Below are 12,272 nucleotides of genomic sequence, written 5' to 3' on the forward strand. Positions count from 1 at the left end.
TTTGAACTCCTAAGGGCTTCTTCTGTGTGCCCCTTTGATCCAGGTTACTAAGGGCTTGACTACTGTAACTTTGGGTCTAGGCCCCAATTTTCCACCATCCCCTTTTCCGGTGAATATTTACTAACCATTGAGCTTCTCACTATTGACAAAGTGATGGCATCAGAGGAATTGGAATAATAATCAGTGACACTAATTTCTTTGCGAAAACAGAGCAGTAAAAAAGCTTTTTTGAAGTATAAAATGCCCGACAGGTAAAACAGCTTTGTAGTTCCAGTGGACTGGTAAGGTGAGGCCTGCAGGTAGTTGGCTTTCCTCATCATATATGTTTTGTGGCACAAATCAGGGGATAGTTACCATTGCTATAGGAATAAGAAATATGCCCATTTGGATGGATGCATGCGCGAACCCCTCTGGGCCATTTTGTTGGGCCCTGGGCTTTCAAGTTAAGGACAGCCAATCACACATGCTGGAGTGGAGGGGAACAACATAATGCTAGGACCCCCAGGAAAAGACAATGGGGTTCAGTTGTCCATGCCCTGTTTAGCCTAATTATTGGAGAGTTGGCCGTTGTAGTGGCAGATTAAATATGAGCAATGAGATTGAGTTTCCAGGGTATGTCCTACATGGAGACAGATTGCCCTGTAGTAGGGTGGTTGAATCACACAGGGGTTGATTTACTAAAACTGGAGAGTGCAAAATCTGGTGTAGCTGCGCACAGAAGCCAATCAGCTTTTAACTTCAGCTTGTTCAATTAAGCTTTGACCGTAAAACCTAGAAGCTGACTGGCTTCTATGCAGAGCTAGACCAAAATTTGCATTCTCCAGTTTTAGTAAGTCAACCCCACCGCTTCCACACAAGTGGAAGTATTGTCAGGAAAACCATGTCCCAAGACTTTTTTTTTCAGCTAGGGGGCAAACCTTTGGAGTGTAGGAACCAGGTGCCCTTATATTATATCCTTCTGGTGAAATTGAGGCCTCCCCTGAGCCAGTATTAATGATGTTAATGTTACAGAATAAGACACATATTTGACCATCCTGCTCATGTATCTAGTCCATCTTCATCTGAACAAACTCACTCACCTTTCTGTCGGACGGAGCACCAGACCATGACAATCAGAACACAAATGACCAGGAAGACCAGAAGCGCCAAAATCCCACCTATTATGGCATAGGGAACTTGAGTCTGAGCCTCAATGATCGCTCCAGGGTCTACAAGAAACAAGGAGCATAAGGGAAAATGTTAAATAATAATAAAACCTGGACCACAAGAATTCAAAAGGACAACAGCCAATATTCATTAAAAGCAAACAAGAAATCCAAGGACCAAAATGACTACCGACCATTAAGTTAAATCAAAGTAACTGATCAAATCGAATATAATTTGTTACTTTTTTACCTTTTTGTATGACATATCTCTTTAAAGTCACATGGGAATTTTGTTTGCTTGAGTGTATTCACTGATTAAAGTGAGTTTCCAGTCATTAATTGCTAGTGGTCATCTTTGACCAATTTTTATCAATCGGATATTATATATATATATACACACATATATATAAACACACAGTATATAATGTTCTGTCACTCCTACCCAAAGGCCTCACTAACCAAAGTAAGGCTTGATGGTGAGAGGGGGGCACAGCCCAGCACAACATGTACAGGAACAAGTGACCTGTCCCCCTTGCTCGTCAAAGACATACATAGCTTGACTGGGGTTCAGGTGCCTCTGACACACCTTCAAGGGATGCCATAAAATTAGATACTAAGCACATTTTTAATAGTAAATACATTGCAAAAGCAGTTTTATTCTTCTCCCAAGAATAAAGAAAGTAAAGAATCAGAGGTGTGGTCCATAGCAAGCAACCAATCAGATAACTGGCTTCATGTTGGGCAATAAGGACATTTTATTTTCCTCCATTGATTTTACTTCTCTTGTACTGCAATTTGAAGGTATGTTTTGTACTCACCATACACCACCAACACATACTGGTCTGAGGAACGGCCATGTTTGTTGGAGACCTGGCAGCTGTACGTTCCGTTGTCCTGCAGACTAAGTGAAGGAATGGTCAGGAGGTCACCCTGGACCTGCGATCGTTCTGGTAATGAGTCATTTAGGCGGCTCCAGAGGATCTCAGTCGGCCTGTCAAGAACAAAATATATGGTCAGTGGTGCTCTAATTCCTATAAAATATCAGAAAGGGGACAGTAACAGAGCTCTGAGAACAGACAGCAGATAAAACAGACTGCATTTAGCAGTAGTGCAAGACCAGAATCAATTTAAACTGCCCTATACTGTAGTAGAAAATATAATGCTGGGAAGCAGAAACATGGAGGAAAAAGCAGTACAAGAATCTTCTAGGTCACATTTCGGGAAAATGCCACGTTAAATCCAGTGGGCCTCCACCCTATTTGTTAACCATGGAAGCAATACTAGGTTAGTGTTAGACAATGGCGTGACAAACTTACCACATCACTCATAAACCATTGCACAACCTAACCTCCTCACAACAACCCTCTGCAGAAGGGATGGGGCTTAAAACCAAAATGGCACAGCTTAATGAGTATTGAAAGTGGAATTTAAAGTGGACCTGAACTCAAAATTTGAATATGTCATAGAGAACATTTTGACCTTTTGTCTTGAATTTACCCTGAAAATTAGCAACGTACTTCCTTTTATGTGAGGGTGCCTAGGAATTCCTTTCCCTAAAGCTTTATAGCTGTATATCTGCAGTGTGAGATCTGTGGTCTCTTGCAAACACATTTAAAGTGGGCTTGGACGTAAAATATTAAGACTTCTATGCTAAAGGGAACATTTTACCTTTTGTCGTGAATTTCGCTGAAAAATAGCCATGTACTTCCTAGTATGTGAGTGCCTAGGCACTCGTGTTTCTACAGCTTCATCACTGTATATCTGCTGCCTCTGACTACTACTCTTAGGATATTTGGAGTGAGAGTTGAAGATGTCACTACTGTGCTGCTCAATGTTCTCCTTGCTGGAGATTCTGACGCGAGGAAGAAAAGCCCTGCCTTTACTAAGATGGACACCTCCAAACAAAGACAGTGCAGAACAAGGCATGGTCAGTAATGTTAAATCATGTAAAACGCCAGTCAAAATTTTTTTGTTGGTTCTGGATAGAATAGATAGATTAAAATATCTGTCTGGTTTTTACTGCCTGTAGCTTAAGTGTGGGGGTTCCTCTTGCTTGCTGTGAGGTCACTGGGGCAGAACGTAAGCAGTCACCAATACCATTTATTAGTAGACTAGGTAAGGGTTAGGACCTTTTCTCCCTTAGGGGACACAGCAATAAAAAGAAAGTTTTTTTATACCCTTCCCTATGCCTTGGAAAAATGTTTGGGCTGGAATGTTGCTTTAGTGTGGACCTTTCTGTAATTACATGAATAAACTCTTGACATATCCCAATATAAATTTAGCCCAGAATCACACTGAGCTGCGGGAATGAAGCAGTGCAAGTTCAGCTGAACTCGCACGATTTCATTCCCGCATGTCAGTCCCGATTTCGGCCAGGATTTCAGAAACATCTGTGCAGGTTTCTGCACAGATTTTAATGTAAATCGCAGCCCAAAATTGCAAAAAGTAGTACAGAAACTACTTTTTGAAATTGGTGCAGCGCCACAGATGTGCGCACTGATTAGGACGGTGCCATTGACGACAATTGCCCCGATTTGACATGTCGAATTACATGTCAAAACGCTCCAGTGTGAACCAGGGCTTACAGTATGAATTTTCAAAAAGGCTTTCCTTTAAAAGTCCGTACTTGAGATTAAGTCCAATGACTTTGCCTAGGCTGAGATGATGTCACCAGTCCACTGAAGGCAGGAGGAAGCATTTCCTCTGTCTCCTCTCCCCCGGTGATCAGACAGTACAATGTAACTAGGGATGAGCGCAGGTGTATTTGGGTCCTAGTCCAAACCTGCCTGAACTGTCCCATCAGGAAGCTGTTATGGTGCCCCACCAATGATAGGCGGCCAACACATTCCCCACCGCCACATGTATACATGCCTTTTGTGCAGCTGTGGGGCTGGAAATGCCTTGGTCGCTTGTGATTGGTGGGGTGCCGTGACAATTTACTGGTCAGATAGCTTTGTGAGGTTCAGACTAGGATCCAGTGCCGGGAAGAGGTAATCTAAAACATGCCAAACTGCGCCCTACCCCCCAAAATGTATGAGCATTATGTGTCAGCAAAAATCTCCCCACAAAAAAACTGAGCACTAATCTGCAAGCTTACCCCTAAGCATAAATTCCCCTTCCTCCCATTACAAATCCGCCCCCTGCTGAAATCCGCTCTCTCAGCACACATCTTTGACCCCCCATTCCCCAAATGCCTCCCCCAAAACAAAAAAATATCACTCCTCCTAGCACAAGTCCTCTACCCTTAAAATTTCACATTCTCTCTCCTCCCCCCACTCAGCACAAATCTGCTCCCCCCTCCCAACACAAATCCCCCTAACTCACCACCCTTAGCACCCCCCCCCCCCCCATTTCCCCAACTAGAAAAATACTTACCCCCCCTGCTGCCCCCAAATTCCCCCTTCCAAAACAAATCCTTCCCCCCCAAATCTCCTTGTAGTGCCCCCCCCCATCACATGATATCACAGTGACCAGGGCAGCCGCCCCTCCTGCCCACCCCTTGTCCCAGCCCTGCTGGGATCCCAACATGCTTGAGCTCATTCCTAATTTTAACTTTGCAGCAAGTCAGAAGGTAAGGCTAGGTTCACACTCCTGTAATCCAATTTTGAACTGACTTTCAGTGCGATTATGTAGTGCAACTGGAATGCTATGTTTAAGTGGTTTGCGGCAGAGATGGCCAAATCTGTGTAGTGACACTCAGGAGACTTGGGACCACTTTATGCTTAAAGTGGGATTTCTTTACAGTGAAACAAACTTCACCCAAACACCAGCACACAAAGATATAAGTGAATCATAAACCCAGTGACAGAATACCTAACTAATCAACCAAACAGAAAGCCTACAACTAACTATATACAAAATAGGGAACAGAAAAGCAGGGAAAACTGGAGGTGCAGGGAGCAGACGGGAAGGAGGTACCAAAACTGGGATCAGTAACAAGGGAGAGCAGGTACAAGGCACCAGGGTACAGGGCAAGAGCAAGATCTATGGCAAAACACTGGAGCAAGAGGCAGTGGGCACTAGTTGGGAAGGACCTAAATACCCTCCTAGCAGCCAGCATCAGGTGGAAACCGATTACTGGGATCTGCTGGCTGCTGGGGACACCCGCTGGCAGACACCGAAACTACAACCTTCCCCTCTGCGAAGAGCAGTGCAGGTGATCCATGCCCTGACACATATTCTATGGGGCCAAAATTGTGCTGAAATCGCACCAAAACATTATAGGGTATTTTCACACCATGCTTGAGTTGCAATGATGCGACCGGGCACCATAGAAAACAATGCGATTTCCATTGTCATACGATTCTGTGTGACTTAAGTCGCATCTGAAACCGTACTAGTGTGAATGGAGCTTAAAGCCACAACGATCGGATTTTCCGACGGGAAGTGTTCGATGACAGGCTGTTGGCAGAAAATCCGACCGTTTGTACGCTCCATCAGACAACTGTTGTCGGATTTTCCGCGGACAAATGTTGGATGGCAGGTTTTAAAATTTTCTGCGGACAAATGTCTGTTGTCAGATTTTCCAAGCGTGTGTACACAAGTCCGTCGGATAAAAGTCCAAAGTACAAACATGCATGCTCGGAATCAAGGATGAGACAGAAGTGGTCAGTCATGTAAACTAGCGTTCGTAATGGAGAATTAACATTCGTGACGTGGCAAATTATGAAATCTCAAAATGCAGCGCACAATTCTCTTCTTCTTTAATGGGATAATAATGAAGCTGCTTTGCTGGTGATACTGATGGAATTATTGCAAACAAATTTTCAAAGGCTTTTTTTTTCTAGTGATATCAAGAATAATATTATGCTTTTTTTTTTTTTATTTGGGCAAGTTACCACAACACCATTATCCCGTAGTTAAGATCAAAGATACAACTATGTTGGTGTCCCTTGTCAATTTTACATTAAAAAAAATACAATGTAACTGCCTACTCCCAAACTGTCATTTGAAATAAAACACATAGCCAAGTATTATTCTACACAATTTTTTTATTGTGCATTAAAAAAAAAACAAATACAATTTTAGACATGCTATCTGCCAATAAAACTTAACCAAAAAGTGCATTCTATGCATCCAAAAATATAAAAAATATACCAAATCAAATCATTATTATTCCACCAAAAAATAAAATAAAAGCCTCATGCATGTGTCCTGCTTCTTAATATAGGGGGTCAACAATGCCAAGAGTTGGTGAAGGCAGGGGTCCCTCATCCGGAGATGATTCCAAAAAACATCCGGATTATTCTCCTGGAGCTCCCACAGCAAAGGCATATGACATAATTGGTCACGAGTAATAAAGCAACCAATATTTGGTCCAAGAAATCCTCCTCCTCCTGTTCCTGGACTGGACTTGGGTCAAAGCAATAACTTCAAGGCCAATAATAAATAACACGTTATCTCCTCCGATTCCGCAACATGTCTGGTTGACGAACGGCCATCCAAAAACAAACTGAAAAGCAGGAAATGAGAATGCACGAAATGAAAAGCGCGAATCAACACTCACCAAACTTCTACTAACATGAAATTAGCAGAAGGAGCCCAAAGGGTGGTGCCAAAGAGCTGAAAAACCGCGTAGTACGTCACTACGTCCGTGTTTGTTGGCCCGCAATTCCTTGCCGTTTGTATGCAAGACAAAATCCAGGCACACGCCATTCGGACAAAAGTTCACAGTTTTGTCTGCGGAAAATCCGATCATGTGTACAAGGCTTTAGAGTCTACAGCAGTGTGCGGATCTGTGTCTGACAACCAAGAACTGCACAGGCACCTGGATTTACATGACTGTCACCTCTGAGCCAGGAATCAGAAGCTGACCCTGGATTTTGCCTGAACAAAGATGGCGTGATCCTCCTCATAAGGAAAGCAGATGAAGGCATTGTCAGGGCAGAACTGTGATCTCTGAGAGATAAATAACACACATACACTTTTACGTAATCAGGACGTATACGTGAAACGTGAAAAAAAATATAGCTGGCGATCGGTCCAATTTAGGACTGACCTTTTGTGGTGCTGTAGTTCTTTAGCCTATTTTGGGTTACTTGCACTTACAAATGTATGCAATTGAGCTCAGCACCATGGAGAGCACGGCACTCACTGCCAACAATGGCACCACCTCTGTATATTCTCTGCGCTTCTGCTTCCTTATTTACTTTCCCCCTCCAGCTTGCTGAAAGGGTGTTTGATTTGGAATTCATAAGCCATTTCTTTACATCTCAGAATAACAGGCTGTACTGAGCTCCAAACAAAACAATGTTCCACGTACTTCGCAAGCGATCCCTTGTCGCAGTGTCTTATACAAGAAGATCTTTACAAGAAGTCTACAATTCTTTTTTTCTTTTTGTATAAAACACAAACTTCTCAAAGGCCCCTCGTCTACAAAAGGGTCTGCAGGACAAAGTGCATCACCCAAACCAACCAGCTTTGCTGTTTCATTTTTGCAGATTCAAAAAGGAAAGTGCATAGAAAACATTCCTTCCTAGAATTACAAATGATGTTACTGTTAATGGCGTATCATTTATACTAGACCTATGTTTAAATAAAGAGATCTACGCCAGCATATCATCGCTTAAGGCAAGCTTGCTAATGGTGACCATGGCAGAACACGCCTGCACTGTCTGAGTCGAAAAAAAACAGGGTGACAATGCAGGAGTACAAGTGAGAGACCGGAACAGAGCGTTGTCACCCTAGAACAGGAACTGCCTGAATAAGGATCTTCCTGGCAGGATCACCAGGGATCATTATAGTGATAGGTGAATATTTCATAACATTGTGGTTTCTAAAGGCTCAGGTTTTTTTTACCTTCATGCATTCTATACATGAAGGTAAAAAACCTTCTCTGTGCACCGGCCCCCCACCAGCACCCCCTAATACTTGAACCCCATTGCGATCCAGCAATGTGCACGAGCGCCTCGGGTCTCCGGGGACTCTCCCTCCTCATTGGCTGAGCCATGGGCTCCCGCTATTGTCAATCTCAGCCCGTGAGCCAATGAGGAGAAAGGGGGGTGGGGCCAAGCCATGGCTTTGCGTGTAAATGTACATGCAAAGCAGCTTCTCGAGAGCGAGCCTGCTTGGGTGCCCCCCATTGTAAGCTGCCTGCATTGAATGAAGAGGACCCGCCGCTCCAGGCGAGGCAAAGAAGCCTAATGGAAACTGCATGTTGGTGCCTGTCCTGGCCCGCCTCCGTATTAATCGTCCAAGAAGAAATTGGAACTAGCCACGGTGTGCAGCCAAAGTTCTTTATTGGAAATCCCAAAGTGACACTACAAGACACCAACAGGCTGCATGAGTGACGTGTTTTACACACTACAAATGTGCTTAATCATATTGCTGCTTGCAGGGAGGGAGGGGCCAGGAGCGCCGGCGGGGGACTAGAAAAGAGGAGGATTGGGGCTGCTCTGTCCAAAACCGCCGCAAAGAGCAGGCAAGTATAACATGTTTTGTTAATTTAAAAAAAAATTATTGACTTTAGTATTACTTTAAAATATTTTTCAATTGCCACCAAGGTGATTGTTATTTTCATCAAAAAAAATTAAGCATTTACAAATGTTATACTTGCCTGCTTTGTGTAATGGTTTTGCACAGAGCAGCCTTGATCCTCCTCTTCTCGGGTCCTCTACTCCTGACTCCTCCCACCTGCTGGGTGCGCCCATAGCAAGCTGCTTTCCTCTGGGGGCACTCGTGTGTGCTTGCTCCCAAGCTTCGCCCCGTGTGTCCATTGATATAAAATGCAAAGCTCAGCTCCGCCCTCAATCGCTTCTCATTGGCTGTAAATGACAGCAGCAAGAGCCAATGGCTCCCGTTGCAGTCTTTGAGCCAATGAGGAGGGAGAGAGCCGCTGCTCTCCTGTACTCAAGATCGGGATCAGTAGGTATAAGGCGGGCTGAAGGGAATGGAGTAGCATGCAGAAGGTTTTTTTACTTTAATACAGAGAATGGAGAATGGGGGACATATGGGAAACTTTTTTTCTTTTTTGGTATTTAAACTCTCACATATACAGTGTCAGGTTCTTAGTGCTAAAAAATGTATATAACAGCGTTCCCTCTATGTATTCCAAGGATCAAGATATGACTGGACAGTAAGTATGAACAAAACACCAGTAATGAATAGACAGCTTATAGAATTCTTAGCATATATACAGTAGAAAAGAATTTTAGTGAACTCCCCATTCAAAAAAAAGTAGACAACTCTCAAGAGAAGCAAACACAGAACGAGCAAGCTGCATGCAACTCCAATATACAACATGACTAGCTGCCCTTTGTGTAACCCTCCCTAGGATTCAATGCCTACATCAGCCATTCATCATCTCAGAGTGTTAAAGCTTGTGGCATAAAAAGCACGCCATTAACATACTTAAAGGCGTAAAGAGTAGTTGGGGGACAAAAAAGCCCAGTAAAAACAGAAAAGGGCGTTAAAGATAATAATGGGAACCTGGCTAACTAATGGCGGCCTTTTATTTTATACATGCACAATCTGAACATTTGGGCTGCTCTACTAAAAGGAATGGGCCACTTCAAATAGATATATTTTAGTTGCGGCCAGATAGTTGCATAGCTAGTAAGGTTAAAAAAATAGACACCAGACCATATAGGTTAACCAATACAAAAAAAAAAAAAAAAAAAACAATACAAAACCAATACAAAAAAAAATACAAAAAAGATAAAAAACACAAATAGAAAACTTCCATATATACTATCCTATACCCACAGTTGATCCAGAGGAAGGCAAAAAAAAAAATAAAAACATCAATAAAACATGATCCAATTCAATCCAGTGGGGGGAAAAAATTCTCTCCTGATCCCCAACGAAGCCATCAGACACTTCCGTAATTAACTACCCCTATCGTTATTACCTCTAAATAATAATATCTAGTTATAGTTTGTGCATTTAGGAATGCATCCAGCTCTTATTTAAAATAATCTACTGAGCTGCCCAGAACTAGTTCTTGAGGGAGTCAATTCTACATTTTCACAGCTCTTATGCCCCGTACACGCGATCGCACATTCCGACAACAAAATCCATTAATGTTTTCCGAAGGATGTTGGCTCAAACTTGTCTTGCATACACACGGTCACACAAATCTTGTCGGAAATTCCAAATGTCAAGAACGCGGTGATGTACAACACATACGACGAGAAAAATGAAGTTCAATAACCAGTGCGGCTCTTCTGCTTGATTCCGAGCATGTGTGGAACTTTGTGCGTCAGAATTGTGTACACACAATCGGAATTTACGACAACGTATTTTGTTGTCGGAAAAGTTGAGATCCAGATCTCAAATCCTGTGTGACGGAAATTCCGATGGAAAATGTCCGATGGAGCCTACACACGGTCAGAATTTCCGACAACCAGCTCTGATCGCACATTTTCTTTTTTCGCATGCGAAGGATAAATCTCCTTTCCTCCCAGATGTAAAGTGAGCCCCCTTGTCCTCTGTGATGAACCTTAACCACTTGCCGACCAGCTGCTGTCATTATACTGCGGCAGGTTGGCCTCTTTCCCACGTATCGCCGTAGCTGTACGTTGGCCGCTTTAAGAGCCATAGCAGGCGTTGATGCGATGTCCCCCGGCCACCCACGATCGCGGGAAAGTGAGCCAGAATGGGGATCTGTCAATGTAAGCAAACAGATCCCCGTTCTGACAGGGGAGGAGAGAGATCTGCGATCTCTCTCCTTCTCCAGTCAGTCCCCTCCCCCCACAGTTATAAACACCTCCAAGGGAACACATTTAACCCCTTGGTCGCCCCCTAGTGTTAACCCCTTCCCTGCCCCTTCCCTGCCAGTGACATTTACACAGTAACCTGTGCATTCTTATAGCACTGATCGCTGTATAAATGTCAGTGGTCCCAGAAAAGTGTCAAAAGCGTCCGCCGCAATGTTGCAGTCCTGCTAAAAATCACAGATCGCCATTACTAGTAGAAAAAAATAATTAAAAATGCCATAAATCGATCCCCTATTTTGTAGACGCTATAATTTTTGCACAAACCAATCAATATACGCTTATTTTTTTTTACTAAAAATATGTAGAAGAATACATATTGGCCTAAACTGATGAAGAAATTTGTTTTTTTGAAAATTTATTATATCAAAAAGTAAAAAAAAAAAATTATATATATATATATATATATATATATATATATATATATATATATATATATATATATATATACACATATATATATATTTTTTTTTTTTTTTTTTTTTTTAAATGTCGCTCTTTTTTGTTTATAGCACAAAAAATAAAAACCGCAGAGGTGATCAAATACCACCAAAAGAAAGCTCTATTTGTGGAAAAAAAAGGGTGTTAAAGCGGAGTTTCAATTAAAAAAAAATAAATAAAACTCAGCAGCTACAAATACCTTTAATAATCGGACACTTACCTGCCCCGGGGTCCAGCGATGTGGGGGAACGAAGCCCTCTCGTCTCCCCCTCCTCTCTGCGGCACCATCATGGTCACTGTGGGCACCCGGCTGTGGGCGCTGTGACTGGCTGGGCAATCATCTGGGACCAGTGACGTGTCCCAGATGATTGCCGAGAGGGAGGGGGGAGAGGTGATCTTCCTTCCGGCGCCGTGGTGCCCCGGGAGGAAGTGGGAGCTGGGACCCTCCAAAAAGAGGGTTTCCTCCCCACCCCCACCCCCCCAAAAAAATGACATGCCAAATGTGGCATCTCAGGGGGTCTACTTCCCTTAAAGCAGAAGTTCCATTTTTGGGTGGAACTCCGCTTTAATTTTGTTTGGGTACAGCGTCGCACGACCGCGCAATTGTCAGTTAAAGCGGCACAGTGCCGTATCGCACAAAAACAGCCTGGTCATTAAGGGAGAAAATCTTCTGGTCTATAAGTGGTTAAGGTGAATAACTCAACACCAAGTTCACTACATGGACCACTTATGATCACATCTCTCCTAATATTCCTCATAGCTGAGCTCCTCCATGCCTCCTATTAGTTTGGTTACCCTTCCCTGTAATTTCTGCAGTTCCCCCATATCCTTTTTTTGTAAATTGGTGCCCAAAACGACGATTCAATGGTCTTTTATTTTTCCGTCCAAACTTCTCCATTAGAATTTCCAAGTTTTCCTCCTCGAGGAGCAAGTGACAAGGGCAGGTCATAGAAGCGTCCAAGCCATACTTATG

The 12,272-nt window shown here is 43.1% G+C and overlaps 1 protein-coding gene across 1 annotated transcript in view; it reads right to left on the bottom strand.

Annotated features, from left to right (window-relative positions):
• Nucleotides 1-12,272, bottom strand: part of CADM4 (cell adhesion molecule 4) — a 623,347-nt gene that overhangs the window by 8,435 nt on the left and 602,640 nt on the right. Inside the window, exons 7-8 of the mRNA XM_073601979.1 lie at nt 1,964-2,136; nt 1,080-1,208 (exon numbers count right to left, since the gene is read on the bottom strand). Of these exons, the coding sequence (XP_073458080.1) occupies nt 1,080-1,208; nt 1,964-2,136 (302 nt within the window). The remainder of the gene's footprint in view (nt 1-1,079; nt 1,209-1,963; nt 2,137-12,272) is intronic.

This window comes from Aquarana catesbeiana, linkage group LG10, assembly GCF_042186555.1.
Source record: "Aquarana catesbeiana isolate 2022-GZ linkage group LG10, ASM4218655v1, whole genome shotgun sequence".
NCBI classification, from domain to species: Eukaryota; Metazoa; Chordata; class Amphibia; order Anura; family Ranidae; genus Aquarana; species Aquarana catesbeiana.